Source organism: Lytechinus variegatus, chromosome 17 (genome assembly GCF_018143015.1).
Source record: "Lytechinus variegatus isolate NC3 chromosome 17, Lvar_3.0, whole genome shotgun sequence".
Lineage (NCBI taxonomy): Eukaryota > Metazoa > Echinodermata > Echinoidea > Temnopleuroida > Toxopneustidae > Lytechinus > Lytechinus variegatus.
The window spans coordinates 24,256,010-24,277,823 of record NC_054756.1 but is presented as its reverse complement, the minus strand read 5'-3'; the positions used below and the strand labels follow the sequence as shown (position 1 = coordinate 24,277,823).

Below are 21,814 nucleotides of genomic sequence, written 5' to 3'. Positions count from 1 at the left end.
GTTCTTTCGTTTTAAGTTGTGTGTTCTTATTTTCGACAAGCTGTATTCCTGTCCAAGTCAAATTTTTTAGTTCTCTCCAAAACTGTGCTCAAAATTGTTTCCAAGATCGATAAAGATAAATTTTCTGTTGCATCATTATCAGTCCAAAACTTGCACCGTAGCTCCTGGAAAGAGTGAAGAAAAAAATGGCTATATCCAAATCATAGTAAGAGGACATGATGGAATCTCCCAGATTGAAGTAGCGAGCAGAGACCAGAAGTCACCAGAGTCAGCAAGTGTGCAGATCTGTGTGTAGAAGAGTGAGAGAAAAAAAAAGAAATAATTTAAATAATCAAATCAAAGTATGAATTTCATTATCTTGATGATTGATGACGTGCGGTGGCATGTAATTCCCGGTCAACAACAAATAATAGTAGGTTTAGACACCTGAAAAATTCCACTCAGAACACTGGTGCTCTACCTCAACGCTCAAGTGATGTTTGTGCAGGCCCCACTCTACTTCACTACCGCTTCACTACCATACATGTACGCCACACCTACCCGGGTAGGTGTGTAGCGTAGTGTAGGCTGTAGCGGTAGTGAATCACTTGAGGTACGGTACTCTGTGTCATTACAAAGAGTGCATTTATCTTCATTGTTTTATGTTGAAGGCATTACGCATTCATATGTAGCAGCAATCTAATCAGAAAGAAACACCAGACTCTAGTTTTGGCCAGGAATCAGCATGATCAGGGTAACCACTGCTGAAAATTTGTCTTGCTTCATGACATCGGCATTATGGTGATATAATTCTGTGTATCTGGATGTATACGATACAGGGCCCTCCTGAGCATAAACGCATTGGGTACTAATACACTACTAGACCTGTGTATAATAAAAACTTAAACATTTGGCCTTATCGTGAAAACATTCGGCCTTATCGTGAAATTTGGTGTTTGTGCGCTCGTTGTGTACAAAGTCAATGGGAGTGGATCACCGCCGTTGACGAAATAAACGGTAGTGAATGGACTGGTGACAAAAACTACGATAATGCCAAACATTCCTCTGAAAAAGTATATTTTCAGCCATGGTCCATGCCAGTGCTCCTAAATAATTTAATCGCCTGAGTCCTGACCAGTTTATTTAGAAATCTGAAGAAAAATCTGCTGGAATTGTGCAAAAACATTATTTCTAAAATAAAGACTTTTTAATTTTAATAGTAGTCATGCCAAAATGCATGATTCTAAAATTATATCAGATCTGTATCTGTCATCTGACCTGAATGCATCGTCAGAACAAGTACAGACTACAGTTTCCAAACATGCTTACCTTGACTTTTGACTGGATCAAACCATGGACCTACCAGCTGCTAGGTCCATGATCAAACAGCGTAACCTGCATCGGCAGCAAGTGAATGGGACCGTACAGCTTGGAGTTTTTCAATATTCAGAGCCACTCACACAACATGCGAGGTTAGCAACACAACAAGACTGTCGAGTGGACAAAATCGGTCTTTCCAGTTCACAATTCAATAAAAAAATGGACAAAGTAACACAGTTCTGGTTCTCTTATAGTCTGAAGTTGTCGAAAACAGAAATCGGATATCACAACACATGAAGAAAACGGTAAATTCGAAGAAAAATAGAGACCAGGAAGGTGTATCAGTGTATTATGCACAGAGAGATGATGTGAAGTCGATCATCATGTGACGTCATTATTCTCGACTGTTTTCGATCGCGTGAATGTCTGCCTGGGGGCGGCTGGGGGGGGGGGGGGCTGAGAAGGGTCTCTATTAATTTCATTTCTTGCATTTCCACAACATCTGTAAGACTTTTTAGTGAAATATTTGTGTATAAAAAGACAAGACCTTTCCATTCATATATAATTTGTCTATAATCATCACTTTCATGAATTTTCTTTGTGTGTATACTTTAAACAACAGTTCACTTCCAGATCAGTAAAACCACATCTACTATTGCGTCAACCTGGTCGACTAGTGAGATGCAAGATATAAGCACTCAAAAGAAACCGATGACCAATCAACCAAGTTCTGAGATGACCAACGGACAAAGTACAAGGAATGATCTTACGTCATCACCAATTGCCACAACCTTCTCCATGCTCCAGGAAAACAGTCACAGTTCTTGCAATTGCATACAACTGTTAACATTTCTGAGATGGGATACTGTATGGGATACTGTATGGGATATTGTAAGTCATTCTTTTCTGATTTGAATGATTCTACAACAAATCCCAAATGATATTGAATGTATTCTGTGGTTGATTGAGACAAAAGACTAAATAAGAGTATTTCTAGTTATAATTCTAGATATCATCCTTAAAAAAATAATTATGTTCATCGTCATACTACTGAGATATATATGGGCCAGTGAAATGGAAAATTAAAAAAAAAAAAAAAAAAACACACTACCGGTCACAATAAGATTATATTGATTCAGTTATTAAGCAATGACTACAGAAATTACAATAAACTGCATAATTCAAAGAACAGAAACAAAATAAAATGCATCTATTCATACAAATCATCGTTATATGCTTTAACCTAATTACCATTTTTTCACCAGCGCATATCCAATTCAATGTCTACAGATTTCGGTGCTGTAGTTGGTGAAGGTGTTGTTATCATACTTTTGAGTTTATTCCTCATGGTCTCGGTAATATACATCGTTCGAATCCGAAAGTGAGTAACACTACTTATTAAAAGTTTTAGATTTTGAATAAATACAAAGGGAGCATATGTTCACACAACGTATAACAACGTATAATATAACTGTATGGCAAACTAGGTAAATCATATATATAATTTAAATCCAAACACCCGACCTGGAATGTTTGCTTTTGTGTCGAAACGTAGCACAAGAAAATATTCAGGAATTTCTGGTCAAGATATAAACGGTAATCGCAACCGAGGTGTTTAATCGATCTAGTCAGGTAAACTTCAAAATACTGAAAACTCCCAAATCTTTAGAATACATAGAGCTCTATATATCAGGGAATTTACTTCTCTTAAGATAAGTGGGAAAAAGGCTAATACATGGCTCATCACTGTGATCCATTTATTTTTCTGTCACACTCGATACGCATTTGTCTATATTCCATTTTCATTTTGTCTTAAATTTGATTCTGTATAGGATAATGAAAGACTCTAACAAGGATCAGAATACTCAACATGTGGATTTGGTGCAGTCATCAGGTTAGCCTGTAAAAGAAACAGGTTTTTTATCATGCTATTCAGGATGTCAGAAAATCGGATCCATTGACAACATCTGACGGCGATGGTTACTACTCCTCTCAGATATACAAACATTAACGTGCCAATGTATTGAATTCTGATGACACCCGTGTACTACACCATTCATACATGATCTAAGGGAGGAATATACCGTAAATGAATCGGACTTCAGATCATTAGAGAATTTTAATAATCACGAGGCGGCCGCTCTATACAGCGCACCGACTCCTTTCAAAATGCAAGTCAAATCACTAAAGCGAACTGAGAGGCTTTTGTCCTGTTTGTCGAAAGTTGATGGACCGGGACAGCAGACCATCCGAAGACTTGCACCTGACGAACAATTGCAAATATATCGTTATCCAGAGTCATAAGACGACGCTTCTATCCTGGTCCACAAAACTTTAGACGAAAGCCTATGAGCTCTCCATTGTGATTTGATTTGCATTTTTAAATGGAATTGGTGCGTTGTTGAAAGTAATCGCTTAGTGGAAGGAGAACCTCTCTATTGCAACTGTATCCTATAACCGAATTGCTCTTCATATATACCAGTTTATACCATGTATACTGTACATTTCTGTTGTGAAAGTGGAGACAAGATATGTTTCATGCATATCAGGGAAAGGCTATTCTAGTTATCTAAATACTAAGCTTAATAAAATTAGTATGTTACCCTTGCAATCTTGGCCAAATAAAGCATGGGAATGCGTTTGACAAAGGTGTTCTTGCATATACCATGTCGAAAGATGATTAGATCCTGATGTCCGAAATGAGACTATGCTTGTCGTAAGTAGCTGTGAAGGATTAGTAAAATGAATTGTTGTTTGATAATAATAATAATGTATATTTTCCTTGTTCTACGCTATAAACTGCGATATTTTGTGATGTATTTTAAAGTTACTTTGATTTAATGGTTAATACATGTAACTTCATGGTTTGTTATTATGAATGTTTAATGCTCGAATATCATGTGTAGATGTATACCTATAGTAATCTGTCCACGTTTCATTTGGGATCTCATATTTGTTCTAAGATGAATAAGGTTATTTCTTGATAACTAGCAAAGGTAATGATTAAAGTGCTTATCTGAAATATTAAAATTAATAAAAATAAAAAAGTATGAATCTTACATAAGGTAAAATCTTTCGATTGAAAAATGACATTGTAAATGAAAAAAAAAGGAAAATTAAACTACAAGCCCATTCATTAACCATTATAAATTAGACACACCATTTGTACTTGTCTTTTATAAAAACAGAAGTGTACAAAATTCGAATAAATTAAAAACAGTAATTGGAATGTGCAACATCCACACTGGATAGAGAAGAGAAAAAGAGAGAGAAAAGAGGGATGGTGAAGGTTAAATAAATAAATGTTTGTACGTGAGAGTAAGAATGTATTTGTGTGTGTATGATCGATTATAGGTAAAGTATCATATGTGTATGTGAAAAATAGCGATAGATAGGGGAGAAAAAGAGAGACATGCAGAGTCATAGTGATGCTCTAAATTATTCTGGAAAGAAATTTTATTGACAACCTGAAAACAAAACAATGAAATAAGGATATAATTGAAAAATAGTGTTGTTTTGGGATGAGGTTTGTGTGGGTGTGCGCGTGTGTGAGACAAAATTTACGTTGCAGGGTCATTCTCAGAAAAATGAACCAATTGATGGGGGAAAAAATCGTAAAAATGAAGTCTACGGAATGGGTTGAAAGATGCATATTGTGAAAGTACCATGTATGAGAAAGTGGCAACAGAAAAGGGGCAAGTAGATGTTGCGTCAATTTGAAGTACTGACCGGATTAAGTCGAGCACTGTATATCATCGTTACGGAGGTTAATCGTTAGCATGGCCCACTTATTTTACTCGATTAAATCACTTTTGAAATGATTGAAATTGAAATGCACACAATTTGGTTTTAGTGTGGTATCAACAATTTCATTTTCTGAAGCAAAAATGTTTGCAAGATGGAAAAACTATTCAATATTGTTTTCATAAGCAGGACTTTACCAAATAACATATAACAAAAAGTACCAAAAAATCATGGCACATCTTTCGTTCAGTTTAATGTTCATAATTTGAATGAGGCAACCTTAAAATGATTTTCATCCATAAGCTGAGATCCTTAGCAATGCATGACCAATGCTAGGAATCCAAAGATAGTTTACCATTAAATCCTCACGATAGCATTTAACCTTGTCAATCTTCGTTACGGAAGTTAAAATCAAGTTGCAAATTGCAGTACTTATTTTGTTAGCTTGTGAATATCCATATCAAGGTATTCGTCTACCTTTTTTATATTTATTAAAGATTAATGTGGAACGCATTGCTTAATCCCCCCCCCCTCCCAATAAAAAATGTTAAAAACAGAACAGGAAGCGGACAACTGTCATTTTTGTTGTCGTTCTTGTTCAAAGTTGGAATGAGAAAACTGAATAACCAAGCCACAGAACTGCAGTTCATCTTAAAGTTTTCTGGCAATAAACAAAATATAACAATCGCAGTCCCGTAACCATGATGGGTTCTCTGGGTTACGAGGAATCTCGCCGCTTGCCAATATAGCCAAAATGATAGAGAGAAAAAAAAGAAGAGAATTAAAAAAGGACATGGGGAAATGAATAATAATAAAGTGAGGTGAATGAAACAAGAGGCTAAAAATTCACAAATACATGAATTATTTATGAATTCTAAATGATCTAATTGCGATTTGCTTTCATTATTTTGTTTCATTGAGATACGCAATTACGCATCCTGATCGTGATTTTAAAAAAATATGAATAGCCAAAATGTTTGATTATCGAAATACGTATAATAAATTCCAACAAACATGACAAACCGTGAGTGTTTGAAATATCTCTTTCCATGTTTTCATGTCATAGGCCTATATCAATTATTTCAGCGCTTTTTCATGCGCATTAAAGGGGTCATCCAGGCTGAAAAATCTGATCTGAACAGATAATAATCAGACAAACAAAATACTGCAAATATGATCAAAATCGAACAAGGAATAACAGCGTCATGCCATATGAAAGATATGCATTGTTTTAGTGAAACAGTTTGGTCTATGCATATCTTCATGAATATTAAAAGAGTTGATTGATGGTGTACATAATGTATAATCCCCACTTGTTCTTTTGCATTCTCTTGCATGAAATTATTTTCTATTCAATTTATATCCTCTTTTTTTAAAGTGTGCTTAAAATGTCTGGTTTTCATATTGGAATGACGTATTTTCAGCTCGCGCTTCGCACTCGCTGCTTATCATTTCCTTAGCAAGACACCCATCCTTTTTATGATTACAGAAAGTTAATAGAATGTCCCATTTTGGGCTCTAAACCTAAATAAGCGAGCGTTTTACCCTTGCAATAATTGTTTATTGGATATATATCTTGTTCTCAAATTAAAACGTTCAAAAAATTATTGTTCTCAGATCAAAATATAAAATATTTACAGTCGCATCAATTAAGATAAACATCCTTGTAATTAGTACAAACAGTGTTTAGAATGTCAATGTTTCAGTCAGAATACGAAAAAAAAAATCAGCTAGCACTTTGTACTTGCATTAATACTTTATTCAGATAACATCCTGATCATTTCTACAAAAAATGTAAAGTTTTCAGATTGGACTATTCACAAGATTTAGCTCGCGCTTTGCGCTCACATTTTTGATCGGTGAAATAACCTTCCTCATGGGTCATTGCAAATAGTTTTCCTTCCCCTTTCCTTGTCCATAAAAGCTTAATTGTTTCTCCTTCTTCCCTTTATCTCCACCGTTTCTACCGACTTCAGAATTAGACAAAGGCATGTCACCTGTTCTGGAACTAGAATCGTACTATCAATCTCAGTAAAGTACAGCAGAGAAGTTTATTAACTTCCGTAACAGTATTGTTACGGAAGTTAATGCACTTTATATAGCAAAGAAATTTAGAAATGTTAAGTTCTAAAGAAGATTCCAATATTCACAATTTGTAGTATGAATTATTCAAAATTCCAAAAGCATTAAATATCGAATATAATTCTTGGGAAATTGTTTTCGCTGGCAATTTTCCCTCTTTACAAAGTGATGTTGAAAATAAGATGTGCAATAATAATTTTACAAGGATGAATAGCTATTATTTCTAAGGGTACGTAGGTGGAGGGTACCTTATATAATTTATATCTGTATGATCCGGAGTGATGCGGTATAGCAAAAATTTTGTACCGTATTCAAGAAAAAATGTTACGGAAGTTAATGCGTTACGGAAGTTAATGTCTTTGTGCTTTGTGGTCCAACGTGGACCTTATTTAGCAGCCCTACCTTTGAAAACTGTATTTATTATGAAAGGTGTCTCTTATCCTATATAATACTGGATCCTTAACAGAACTGCCAAAGTGCATATTTTCTTAAGGTGCGTTACGGATGTTAAACCTGTTTAGTCATACATTTCATTTTTAAAGAATAGTCCTTTATTTTATGTAATACAGGAAAGACATAAGATACTTCCCTATCAATTATTTATTAATGAATATCACTCTACTTGCAGACACATTATCATGTAATATTATTCAGTTTAAAAGGGAGAAAAAACTTGTGGCAGTATTCGTTACGGAGGTTAAAACGAATTGAGGACAAAGTTAAAAGTGAAATTAATCACAAAGTGATCATCAAATACTAGGATAAGCCCAGTTTGTCAGACGTATACACCATGCTGCAATCACCAGACAGTGATGTAGGAAAGAAATACAGAGTACATATAAAAGAGAATGATAGTAAAATAAAAAACTGACCCAAGACAGTGTATATTCTAACAAAAAGCAAAATAAAAGGCCTGTGTAATAAATTTAGAGCTTTACTAGTCACTGGTCGCATATGGTTTGTGGAGGTAGACTATTATTGTCATTTTATTGATAATATTTTTGTAGAAAATGTTCAGGGTTGTGAAACTAGCGGGCATAAGATAGTCGAGACACGTTTTTTGTGAATTGTAACATTTTTTTGAGATTGACCCATTAGTTATTGGCACTTTGACACTCATCCAAACTTTCTCATTCTTTCGTTTCTTTTGCGCCTCGGAATAGAAGATTTCTAGATAGATGGCGCTATATAAATGCCTATTATTATTATTATTATTATTATTATTACATTACGGAGAATGGAAATCCATAAACTAATGTTCATTAAAAATAAGTTTATACAGACTCCGTTAGTATTGATAATGATGATGTTGTTGTTGATGATGATGATGTTGATGTTGATGATGGTGGTGGTAGTAATGATGATGATTAGGGATATGTTCTCTAAATAGAAAAAAAAAAACATTTACACTTCACACATTGATACTTCATCGTCTTTTTGGACGTCTCCCTCTTCTTACTATGATGCTGATTATTACGATTATTATTGGTGTTATCATTATTTAGCATCATCATTATGATTTATCAGTATTATCATTATCATAATCATCGTTATTACTATCATTATCATTATAGTGTGAGACTTTTGCAATTTGCATTAGGTATAAATGACATGCTTAACCTACATGTGTAGTCCACACAGAGATTAGAGGACCCACACCTACTATTGGGTCAACATGGTCCACTGAGGAGATACAAGAAATAAGCCCCCACACGGAAGTGATGACCAATCAACCAAATTCTGATATGACCAGTGGCCATAGTCCAAGGGACGAGCTGACTGCATCACCACTGACCACAACCTTCTCAACACCCCAGCAATATTGTAACAGCTCTTGTAATTATACAAAATTTATCATTTTTTTTAAAAGGACGTAATTCTTTTCTGATTTGAATTAGCCACCGACGTGCCTCCACAATGAAAGTGATGGTACCATGGGGTCAATTTGACATTAAAGACAGAGTAAATCCAGTCATATGAAATTATAATAAATTATGTTTATGTTCATCATATAACAAAAAAAAAACATATGAGGGCCAGTAAGGATAAGAATAGAAAACATATCGCTACCGGTCGCAATAAAATTATATTGATTCAGTGCTCAAAAAATGATGACCACGGAAATGCAACAAAATGCATGTATTCACATAAATAAAACACAATCGAAATAAAAATAGAATGCACTTATTCATGTGATACATATGCCTTAACCCGAACGAGTATTAATAATTGTTGATATGTGCATACTGCATATTATATGTAATCTCTACAGATTTTGGTGCTGTAGTTGGTGAAGGTGTTGTCATCATTATCCTTAGTGTCCTTCTCATCGTCTCGGTAATATATATCATCCATATCCGAAAGTGAGTCCCACTATTTATGAAAATGTTTGTATTTTGAATAAAAAAGGAGCAGATGTTTACATAACGTGAACTGACTTTTGGAAAGCAGAAGGAAATAACTGTTTGACCAGCTAGGTAAATCATACATCTAATTTTAATACAAACATCTGACTTTATTAGGAATGATTTTTAACCATTATAATGTCCGGTTTTGTGTCCAAAGGTAGCACAAACAACATTCCGGAATTTCTGGTCAAGATAATAAACGGTCATCCCAACCGAGCAATTATCGATATATTCAGGTGACGTACAAATATTAACCCCCCCCCAAATCTTTAGAATACATAGAGCTCTATATATCAGGGAATTGACTTCTCTGAATGAGTAAAAAAATACATGGTTCAGCACTATGATGCATTTCTTTTTCTGTCACACTCGATACGGATCCGTCTACATTCTATTCTCATTTTTTATTCTACATTAAAGGATGATGAAAGACCTAAAGAAGGACCAGAAGATGCAACACGTAGATTTGGTCCAGTCTTCAAATTCGCCTGAAAAAGACACATGCTTTTATCATGATATTGAGGATGTCAGAAAATCGGATCCAGCTACAACATCCGATGGAGATATTCACTACTCCTCTCAGATATACGATCAGAAACGTGAAAATGTATCGGATCCTGACGACACCACTGCACCACATCACCCTTACATGATCTAACGGAGGAATATAAATGGAATCTGACTTCAGATCATTAGAGAGTTTTCGCAATCACGAGGCGGCCGCTCTATACAGCGCACCGACTCCTTTCAAAATGCAAGTCAAATCACAATAGCGAGCTGAGAAGCTTTTGTCCTGTTTGTCGAAAGTTGATGGACCGGGACAGCAGACCATCCGAAGACTTGCACCTGACGAACAATTGCAAATATATCGTTATCCAGAGTCATAAGACGACGCTTCTATCCTGGTCCACAAAACTTTAGACGAAAGCCTATGAGCTCTCCATTGTGATTTGATTTGCATTTTTAAATGGAATTGGTGCGTTGTTGAAAGTAATCGCTTAGTGGAAGGAGAACCTCTCTATTGCAACTTATGAGGGCCATAACTGTATCCTATAACCGAATTGCTCTTCATATATACCAGTTTATACCATGTATACTGTACATTTCTGTTGTGAAAGTGGAGACAAGATATGTTTCATGCATATCAGGGAAAGGCTATTCTAGTTATCTAAATACTAAGTTTAATAAAATTAGTATTTTACCCTTGCAATCTTGGCCAAATAAAGCGGGAATGCGTTTGACAAAGGTGTTCTTGCGTATACCATGTGAAAAGATGATTAGATCCTGATGTCCGAAATGAGATTATGCTTATCTTCAGTAGCTATGAATGATTAGTAGAATGAATTGTTGTTTGATAATAATAATGTTTATTTTCCTTGTTCTACTCTATAAACTGTGATGTTTTTTAAAGTTACTTTGATTTAATGGTTAATACATGTAACTTCATGATTTGTCATTATGATTGTTTAATGCTCGAATATATGTAGATGTATACCTTGAGTAATCTGTCCATGTTTCATTTGGGATGTCATTTTTGATGAATAAGGTTATTTCTTGATAACTAGCAAAGGTAATGATTAAAGTGCTTATCTGAAATATTAAAATTAATAAAAAATAGAAAAAATATGAATCTTTCATAAGGTAAAAATCTTTCGATTGAAAAATGATATTGTAAGTGATAAAAAAAGACAAAAATAAACTACAAACCCATTCATTAACCATTATAAATTAGACCCACCATTTGTATTGTCTTTTGTAAAAACAGAAGTGTACAAAATTCTAAAAAATTAGAAACAATAATTTGAATGTGCAACATCCACACTGGATAGAAGAGAAAAAGAGAGAGACAAAAGAAGAGGAATGGTGAAGGTGAAATAAATAAATGTTTGTACGTGAGAGTAAGAATATGTTCGTGTGTGTGCGGTTGATTATAGATAATGTATTATGTGAGAAATAGCGATAGATAGGGGGAGAAAAAGAGACGGAGACATGCAGAGTCATAGTGATGCTCTAAATTATTCTGTAAATAAATTTTATAGACAACCTGAAAACAAAACAATGAAATAAGGATGTAATTGAAAAATAGTGTTGTTTTGGGATGAGGTTTGTGTGGGTGTGCGCGTGTGTGAGACAAATTTTACGTGGCAGAATGAAAGGAAGAGAGGGGAATGGGGAAGTGAGACGGATAGAGCAAATGTACAGATAGTGATATGCTAAATTCAGTGAATAAATTTGATTGACAACCTAACAACTACACAAAAGTGTAAGGATATAATCGAAACACAGTGTTGGTCTGGAATGAGGATTGTTTACCATTAAGAAAAAAAAAGAATTAAAGTGAGATTCTCACGCAATCTGTAAATAGACTGTGAACATGAATAGTAAGTGTTTGTAAAAGAGGAACTTGACTCTGATAATGATTCTGTTCGCCTATTATTCAATTATTTGATCAGTAATGTTGAGTAGACTCAATAGAAATCGAACAAAAGAGGTTCCTTTGTGATATAAAAGGGAGTGCCAGTAAAGCCCCTTTCACAATTGGTTGTACGACTGCTTACAACCGTTACGATTGTGTGCAACATATATTTTGACCAATTAATGGTCGCAAACGATCGCACGAGCAATTGTGAAAGCCCCTTAAGGGTAGCGTTTTAGGCCATGTTTCCCGAAATGTGCTCTCCGCCAGACGATGCCATTAACAATAGAATGTATTGGAAACTAGAAATTCAATCCATGGAGCTGTTACATGATCCCACCCTCGGTTGATAAAACCTGGTCCATACGTCATACCCTCTACCAAAAAAGAGGGGGAAGTCCGGAATAAAACTACCATGAATCTGAGTATTAAAATCTAACAATTGTGAGTATACTCTCTATCATTATTGGAAACTTGATGATCGTAACAGCTCGTTGTATCACTGTATTGAAATACTCGTATTTGGAAGAGGGACCGCATCCGTTCCTTGAGAATAAGACAGATGAATTGGAATTTGCATCCTAGATTTTATGTATACATAATAAAATGGTAATTATTATTATTTTTTATTGCCTTCCTTTGATTTTTTTTAATACGAGTTAATTAGGAGTGGGCTAACATGGGTCATTAATTTGATGTACAATATACATGCGATATTAATGTTCTGGTTTATGTGCAATTTATGTTACATCGGGTAATACGGGCTACATCATGCACATAAGCTGACAAGCAATCAAATTCACAATTCAGTTATTAACTTCAGGAGCTCACTTTTAATGAAACTATAGTTTGTACGTAATATATCCAGACCTTGTTCATATATGTCCTTGTGGTTAATGCATGGATATACAGTGCATACCGCATAATCCCTATCATAAATCACATTGTCTTTTGTTTATTGAGATGTATTTTGCAAATATCCATAAACCCAAATTCATAAGAATAAAAGCAATTTTAGCTATGAATCTGCTCGGTAGTGTTCAGTTGGTATTGTCAAATATCCAAGACGATGAAACCTATCTATTGGCAAAAAACGGCTCTAGAAATTGGTAAATTTAGCCAAAAAAATTAACTCTACAAATAATGGTTTAAAAGAACTAATTTTAGGAAAAAACGAATTGCCTGCCCCCAAAATATATGAATAGACACCAAAGCCAGAAAAAAGACCACAAATACAGAAGTTGTGGCTAAAAATGTGAATTTGGGGGTTTGGGTGGCCATTTTGGATTTTGGCCCGGCACACTTTTTTCTTGGACCCGAAACAAAAATTAGTGTCATTTCATGTTGAGATAAGGTAAAAGGAACACAAAAATTGTTGCCATATATATAGTAAAACAACACAAAATCATTCATTTCTAGCCCACTCCTAATATAATTTATGATATACCGAAAAAAATTATGGTAAAATCACAATAACTGTTAAACACAATTTCTTATATCTGACGCGCTTGTTCTAAGATTATACTTCAATGACCTAGTTGACCACCACAACCTTAATTTTTCCCACTATTTGCTAAAAAAATCAGGCAATTACCCTTTACCGTACGCGCAGAAACGTTATTTGAGTTTTCGCAATTGCAACGGGGGTGGATTATAAAACACATAAAATACAGTAAATCTGTTGAGTATGTTCGTCAAATGACAATGAACAACTGAAAGTTTTTTGTTTGTGACAGCTGATCGTCGTAAGTTTTGGAGCCGATGAAAAACTTGAAATATGTCATTAGTCTGAGGTCATGTACGGACGGCATTGTTCTTTTGATTAACCTATCTAGACAAAGAATGCTTTGTTTTGAAGGGCTTTTAACAATAGATTCTCTACATTTTGAAAAGCGTCTGCGTGGTGTTTGCGAAAAATTGCTATAACAGAGGCCTTGTTAATGACCAGTAATGTCGCAGCGATGTTAAATGTCACAATTTTTCTTAGAGGCCGATACATGTTGATTGGTCCAATTTCATTTTTGCAGCTTCGTCTGATTTAGTGAACACTGTTCGACATGGATCGGAATCAGATAACCATTGTCTTCTTAGTGATTCTTTCGATTCGGTTCAGCATCTGTGTCATAACAGGTAATCATATTCCTTTATACTTTAATTCAAAATCTCATCATTTTGAATCATATATAACGTTGGTAGGGCGGTTTTCTCTTAATCCTGTAACCCCGGTTCGAAACCAATGACGCGTGAAAGCTCCTTGGATGGTTATCAATAAATACTGAAACCTATAATGTCAGCAAACGCTGCCTAAAAAAATCAGGTTTATTGCCTTTTTAGATCTTCACATATTAAATGAAAGTTGTTAATTTCAAATACAAAACTAGAACGTGAACAAGACTTTACAAAGGACTTATTTACTAATTTTCCATCTCTTTGCATTCTGTTGACAGATGTGCAACTTGTTGGCGGTCCAGATTCTAATAAAGGGACAATTGAGATCAAGATAGACAACGGGACGTGGGAGACAATATGTGGGACCAATACTGATACCTTCGATGTCGTAGTAATTTGCAAACATTTGGGATTCAAAGGAGCAAATAGAGCAATACCAGAGACGCCTTATGGACAGAATTCAACTCCCAAACATGGGTTATTTTGTGATGAAAGTAATGGCGCATCCGTTAGTATGGAAGCTTAAAAGTGCCACCGAGATGTTGAGATAATTATTTTGGGAAGTCGATATCATGATAGCAAAAGATCAGATGACAAGATCCTGGATCTCATCATGTTGACATCTTTTAGAAGAGATGATGAGATGACAAGATCCCGGATCTCATCATGTCAACATCTTGTAGAATAGATGATGAGATGACAAGATCAGGATCTCATCATGTCAACATCTTTTAGAAGAAATGGTCAGATGACAAGATCTTCGATCCATGATCATGTCATCTAATCATCTCTTCTTAAAGATGTAGACATGACGAGTTACGAGATCATGACATCTGATCATCTCTTCCAATGGATGTAGACATGACGAGATCCAAGATCTTGTCATCTGATCATCTCTTCTACAAGATGTCAACATGATGAGATCCGAGATCTTGTCATCTTATCATCTCTTCTAAAAGATATTGACATGATGAGTTCCGGGATCTTGTCATGTCATCATCTCTTCTAAAAGATGTTGACATGATGAGATCCGGGATCTTGTCATCTCATCATCTCTTCTACAAGATGTCAACATGATGAGATCCGGGATCTTGTCATCTCATCATCTCTTCTAAAAGATGTCGACATGATGAGATCTGGGATCTCGTCATCTTATCTTTTGCTATCAAGATGTCGACTTCCCGAGATAATTATCTCAACATCTCGGTGGCACTTTTAAGCTTCCATACGTTAGACTTATTTTATAAATATTAATTCTTACTATCATAACAACTGTATCAGATTTCTTGCCTAAATCACGTGGAAATTAAATCGGGGCAAACAAACTTTGTTGTCTGAAACCGATCGTCTTTGAGATTTTATGATAAACATATTTGTATGGACATTAATTAGAGGTATTTTCTGCGCTTATCAGTTTTCTTTGTGTGATCCGCAACATCCAATTTTACTCTCATTTCATCATAAAAGCGATGTGCAAATCCAAATCAATGATTTTTTTCACATATTCATGCAACAATGGCTGAACTGTAGAATGCTGCTTACTCTGCATTGCTCGTTGTATTGTACATTAAATAAAATTCTGATTATGTTCGACGTCATCATGGTCATAATATCTTATTTTATTCTTCAGATGATCCTAGCCTGTCTGAGTGTTCGCTCGTACAATCATTTGGATGTTCGTCAGCAGGAGCAGCTTCTTGTCACGGTATCAAACGGTTCTGTCAGATTTGCACAAATGACTCTTTTCTCGTTGAATAAAATTTAAGTTAATTTTTCATTGTTATCAAGATCAATGAAAGAAGCATATTTATTCTATTGAATGTAAATACAAAAGGGTATCTGCGTGATGTTACATATATTGAACATCACAATAAACTTCCGAAACAGGTTTTAGAGCCTGTGTATAGCTTTGGTAAAGGGTCAATAATGTGATTGATAATCGAATATTATCTAATATGACAGTCTTACTGAAGCGTAGAGACCGTTAGATATTTTTCCAACTGCACTTCTCTGAGAAAACTTCAAATTTTAAAATCTTGGATATATAGCGCCCTCTCTCGGCGATGCTTGTTTTGAATAAAAAAAATGGGCATTCAAGCACTTATCTCATAAATTTAGTGATTAGTTATCCAAAAGTTACAGACAAAGAACATATCTTGAAAGTTTCAGCCCATTCCATGATTTGGAATAGGATTTAATTGAAAGACAAAAACACACAGATATTTTAATTTGATCGGGTGACCCGATCAAGTTAAATTTCCATGTAAAATCGCAAAATTTATCCTGTAAAACACATTTTCATTTCATATCCTCCACATCATAACTGTTATAGGGCATATCCATTCATATTAGCTAGCAATGAATTGGAATAGTGATAGGTGCATTTTGGTGGATTTACCAAAACTATACACAAGCTTTAAGGTTTATGTACTTGGGATGAAACAAACAAAAATATTTGGCCTGCACCTTTAAAGGGTGTATTACCTGTGCAACAGATTTAAACCAAGGGTCGAAGGTTCGAATCCCACCCGAACCTAATGTCCTTTGGCACTTATCCACGTTTGTCACTCTCCACCCAGGTGTTAAATGGATACCAGGTAGGATGTGAACATCAATGTAATTAGACTGGCACGTATGCACCAATAAACGGTTGCCTGGCCTGGATACTCCACAAGAAGTAGAGATGGTGCATTTTATGTGTGGAACAGTAATGGTTCCTATGACAGGGTTTATAATTATTTCAATGTAAAGCGCTACATAATGTAACTATTATTATTATTGATTTGAAATGACCGTTAGTTTATTTCATTTAGTAAATAAATGTTAGAAATCTAATGAAAAAGGCAATTTCCAGAAATTTCCAGCCAATTTCATGGGTGAGAAGTTCTTTTATATAAAGATAATATAAGAATATAAAAATACGCAGATATGTATTTTTCTATGGAATGGCTCCAGGTAAAATTTAGTTTCGATGTAAAATTGGTATATGTATACAATAATTGGTGTCGTGGCCGAATTTCCGGAGTTCGATACTCAGTCACAATACCTATGACCATGAGCAAGACATTTGCTAAAAAGGCTCCCTTTAACCGAAATTCAAATAAATGGAAATGTTCTCAGCATTCTCTGTAACTATGTGTGCGATAGTAAACAAAAATATTGAAAGCATTTTTAGTTAATGTCCTTCAAACCACAACCATTTTGGGACCAATGTATCCTTTTTTGAGAGGGGGGGGGGGTGCATACCAAAAACTAAAGATATGCTTTGAATAATTCCAGCACTAATTTCAAATAAGTTCCCCAAATTTACGACTTGAGCATTTCGTCCAAGTACACGGTGACCAAATCCTTGTCACAGATTTGTAATGATTATTTTCAAGGAACTAGACAGTGAATAATTTGGTCAAGAGTTAAATCATGTCGCACATATGGTAACTACTGTATTTTCCATAAACTAATTAGAAAGATACCAGGAATATTATGTTTATTCCACCACGCTTTAATATCTCGAATGTAAAATTATAAGAGAAAGGGAGTGACTTAATACAGTTCTGTTCATTTTCTGCTCGCTCTGCCCTATCATGCCTATATCTGATAGGTCTAACTACATTAATGTCCCACACGCACAAACAAGCAGATACCATCTTAGGTTATAACGTTATCGTTCTTTCTCATGTAGGTGATGGATATCTTGGATGCTTTGTGGATATGAGGAATGACTCGGCGTTGTCTGGCGAAAGTTTGACAAATAGTCCATCGATTACCATTTCATATTGCATCCAGTTTTGTAATACATCTATCACAGCTAATTATACTTATGCTGGTGTTGAAAATGGAAATGAATGCTACTGTGGTGAAGGCAGTGATAACTATACTAGACATGGACTGGGATCAGATGTGAACTGCCAATTCCCATGCCAAGGAGACCCTACCGAGAGCTGTGGTGGAGTGGGATACATAGCTGTCTTTACAAGTGGGTACCAATCTTAAACTTCATAAATCATTATTTCCTCGATAATGAGGTATCTATCAAGACCTAGCTGACAAGGAGTGAAACACTAGTGTTTATTTATATTTCCCCTGCATTCATAAATGATACATTTTTTTTCAAAAGATAACATGATACGTAGAAAGTATAACTCTCAATGATGAATGATATAGTGAAACAAATAAATCTTAATAATTTACCAAAACGCAGCAGCCCCTAAAAAGCCCTAAAAGATAATATCAAACAATATTTAAGACTAATTATCATTGTTCATTCAACATTGGTTTACATGTTTTATAAAAGAACAACAAATGCCACGTTCTAATGCGCTTGGAGGTATGATAGTTCCCCTAAGGTAATGGGATAATAAACAGAGTACATTCAAATCCAAACTGAAATCTTTATCTTTTCTTACAGTATCAGTTATTGGCACTTTGACACTCATCCAAACTTTTTCATTCTTTCGTTTCTTGTGCGCCTCGGAATAGAAGATTTCTAGATAGATGGCGCTATATAAATGCCTATTATTATTATTATTATTATTATTATTATTATTATTATTATTATTACATTACGGAGAAAGGAAATCCATAAACTAATGTTCATTAAAATAAGTTTATACAGACTCCGTTAGTAACGCAACTGATGATGATGTTGTTGTTGATGATGTTGATGATGATGTTGATGATGATGGTGGTAGTAATGATGATGATTAGGGATATGTTCTCTAAATAGAAAAAAAGAAACATTTACACTTCACACATTGATACTTCATCGTCTTTTTTGACGTCTCCCTCTTCTTACTATGATGCTGATTATTACACATGTATACGATTATTATTGGTGTTATCATTATTTAGCATCATCATTATGATTTATCATTATTATCATGATCATAATCATCGTTATTACTATCATTATCATTATAGTGTGAGACTTTTGCAATTTGCTTGGGTATACATGACATGCTTAACCGGTGTGTTGGCTCAGTTGGTAGAGCGTCCGTCTCACACCCGGGAGGTCGGGGGTTCAAACCCCGGCCGCGTCAGACCAAAAGAAGTTAAAAGATGGGAGTTGCTGCTACCCTGTTTGGCGTTCAACGATTAAAGGGATAGAGCATCTTCGATCTGGCGCTCCACAGTGGCTGCCGGGCCCACGATCAATTCGGCAAAGCAAATTTTCGATTTCATTTCATGTCTATTTCGAACAATAAATTATGGATTGTTTTCATGTGTAGTCCACACAGAGACTAGAGAAACCACACCTACTATTGGATCAACATGGTCCAATGAGGAGATACAAGAAAAAGGCCCCCACACGGAAGTGATGACCTATCAACCAAGTTCTGAAATGACCAGTGGTCATAGTCCAAGGGACGATCTGACTGCATCACCACTGACCACAACCTTCTCCTCAACACCCCAGCAATATTGTAACAGCTCTTGTAATTATACAAAATTTATCTTTTTTTTAAAAAAGGACGTAATTCTTTTCTGATTTGAATTAGCCACCGACGTGCCTCCACAATGAAAGTGATGGTACCATGGGGTCAATTTGACATTAAAGACAGAGTAAATCCAGTCATATGAAATTATAATAAATTATGTTTATGTTCATCATATAACAAAAAAAAAACATATGAGGGCCAGTAAGGATAAGAATAGAAAACATATCGCTACCGGTCGCAATAAAATTATATTGATTCAGTGCTCAAAAAATGATGACCACGGAAATGCAACAAAATGCATGTATTCACATAAATAAAACACAATCGAAATAAAAATAGAATGCACTTATTCATGTGATACATATGCCTTAACCTGAACGAGTATTAATAATTGTTGATATGTGCATACTGCATATTATATGTAATCTCTACAGATTTTGGTGCTGTAGTTGGTGAAGGTGTTGTCATCATTATCCTTAGTGTCCTTCTCATCGTCTCGGTAATATATATCATCCATATCCGAAAGTGAGTCCCACTATTTATGAAAATGTTTGTATTTTGAATAAAAAAGGAGCAGATGTTTACATAACGTGAACTGACTTTTGGAAAGCAGAAGGAAATAACTGTTTGACCAGCTAGGTAAATCATACATCTAATTTTAATACAAACATCTGACTTTATTAGGAATGATTTTTAACCATTATAATGTCCGGTTTTGTGTCCAAAGGCAGCACAAAACAACATTCCGGAATTTCTGGTCAAGATAATAAACGGTCATCCCAACCGAGCAATTATCGATATATTCAGGTGACGTACAAAAATTAACCCCCAAATCTTTAGAATACATAGAGCTCTATATATCAGGGAATTTACTTCTCTGAATGAGTAAAAAAAATACATGGTTCAGCATTATGATGCATTTATTTTTCTGTCATACTCGATACTCATCCGTCTACATTCTATTCTCATTTTTTCTTAACTTTTTTATTCTACATTAAAGGATGATGAAAGACCTAAAGAAGGACCAGAAGATGCAACACGTAGATTTGGTCCAGTCTTCAAATTCGCCTGAAAAAGACACAGGCTTTTATCATGATATTGAGGATGTCAGAAAATCGGATCCAGCTACAACATCCGATGGAGATATTCACTACTCCTCTCAGATATACGATCAGAAACGTTGAAAATGTATCGGATCCTGACGACACCACTCACCACATCACCCTTACATGATCTAAGGGAGGAATATAAATGGAATCTGACTTCAGATCATTAGAGAGTTTTCGCAATCACGAGGCGGCCGCTCTATACAGCGCACCGACTCCTTTCAAAATGCAAGTCAAATCACAATAGCGAGCTGAGAAGCTTTTGTCATGTTTGTCGAAAGTTGATGGACCGGGACAGCAGACCATGCGAAGACTTGCACCTGACGAACAATTGGAAATATATCGTTATCCAGAATCATGAGACGACGCTTCTTATCTTGGTCCATCAACTTTCGACGAAAGCATATGAGCTCTCCATTGTGATTTGATTTGCATTTTTAAATGGAATTGGTGCGTTGTTGAAAGTAATCGCTTAGTGGAAGGAGAACCTCTCTATTGCAACTTATGAGGGCCATAACTGTATCCTATAACCGAATTGCTCTTCATATATACCAGTTTATACCATGTATACTGTACATTTCTGTTGTGAAAGTGGAGACAAGATATGTTTTATGCATATCAGGGAAAGGCTATTCTAGTTATCTAAATACTAAGTTTAATTAAATAAGTATTTTACCCTTGCAATCTTGGCCAAATAAAGCATGGGAATGCGTTGGACAAAGGTGTTCTTGCGTATACCATGTGAAAAGATGATTAGATCCTGATGTCCGAAATTAGATTATGCTTATCTTCAGTAGCTATGAATGATTAGTAAAATGAACTGTTGTTTGATAATAATAATGTTTATTTTCCTTGTTCTACTCTATAAACTGTGATGTTTTTAAAGTTACTTTGATTTAATGGTTAATACATGTAACTTCATGATTTGTCATTATGATTGTTTAAAGATCCAGACCGGACCCAAAAATGAAACTGACAAATTATATACCAATCGAAAGCTTATAAGCTACTAAATACAGCACGGTATGCTTTATGTATTTCACCGCTTCCCAGCTGAGTATTTTGCTTAAGAATATTCCAATTATCGGGGCTCGAACCCCGTTTAGAGAATAGGCTTTATTGTGCTTTTCACCTGCCTCGAGACCGTGACGTCAC

At 35.1% G+C, this 21,814-nt stretch overlaps 2 protein-coding genes across 5 annotated transcripts in view; both read left to right on the top strand.

Annotated features, from left to right (window-relative positions):
- The window catches only part of LOC121431015 (neurotrypsin-like), a 28,365-nt gene extending 6,769 nt beyond the window's left edge, over positions 1 to 21,596 (top strand). Inside the window, exons 2-8 of one of the 4 annotated variants that reach the window (XM_041628474.1) lie at positions 13,977 to 14,079; positions 14,397 to 14,612; positions 15,749 to 15,823; positions 17,798 to 18,091; positions 19,344 to 19,538; positions 19,988 to 20,078; positions 20,554 to 21,596. In XM_041628474.1, coding sequence (XP_041484408.1) covers positions 14,007 to 14,079; positions 14,397 to 14,612; positions 15,749 to 15,823; positions 17,798 to 18,091; positions 19,344 to 19,538; positions 19,988 to 20,078; positions 20,554 to 20,737 — 1,128 coding nt within the window. In that variant the 5' untranslated portion in view covers positions 13,977 to 14,006 and the 3' untranslated portion in view covers positions 20,738 to 21,596. Of the gene's footprint in view, positions 1 to 13,976; positions 14,080 to 14,396; positions 14,613 to 15,748; positions 15,824 to 17,797; positions 18,092 to 19,343; positions 19,551 to 19,987; positions 20,079 to 20,553 lie in introns of all 4 variants that reach the window. The other 3 variants (XM_041628473.1, XM_041628476.1, XM_041628475.1) reach the window with 3 other exon arrangements.
- LOC121431016 lies at positions 8,735 to 10,977 on the top strand. The gene is made up of 3 exons (XM_041628477.1): positions 8,735 to 8,961; positions 9,398 to 9,488; positions 9,954 to 10,977. The coding sequence occupies exons 1-3, from the start codon at positions 8,847 to 8,849 to the stop codon at positions 10,189 to 10,191; spliced, it is 444 nt and encodes a 147-aa protein (XP_041484411.1). The 5' UTR covers positions 8,735 to 8,846; the 3' UTR covers positions 10,192 to 10,977.
- Positions 21,597 to 21,814: the final 218 nt, after the last annotated feature.

Bases quoted from the DNA above. Each gene is read 5' to 3' on its own strand.
- LOC121431016 (XM_041628477.1), top strand. From the start codon at position 8,847: ATGACCAATCAACCAAATTCTGATATGACCAGTGGCCATAGTCCAAGG. The intron at 8,962-9,397 runs GTAATTATACAA...TAATCTCTACAG, and splicing joins GCAATATTGTAACAGCTCTT to ATTTTGGTGCTGTAGTTGGT. The intron at 9,489-9,953 runs GTGAGTCCCACT...TCTACATTAAAG, and splicing joins TATATCATCCATATCCGAAA to GATGATGAAAGACCTAAAGA.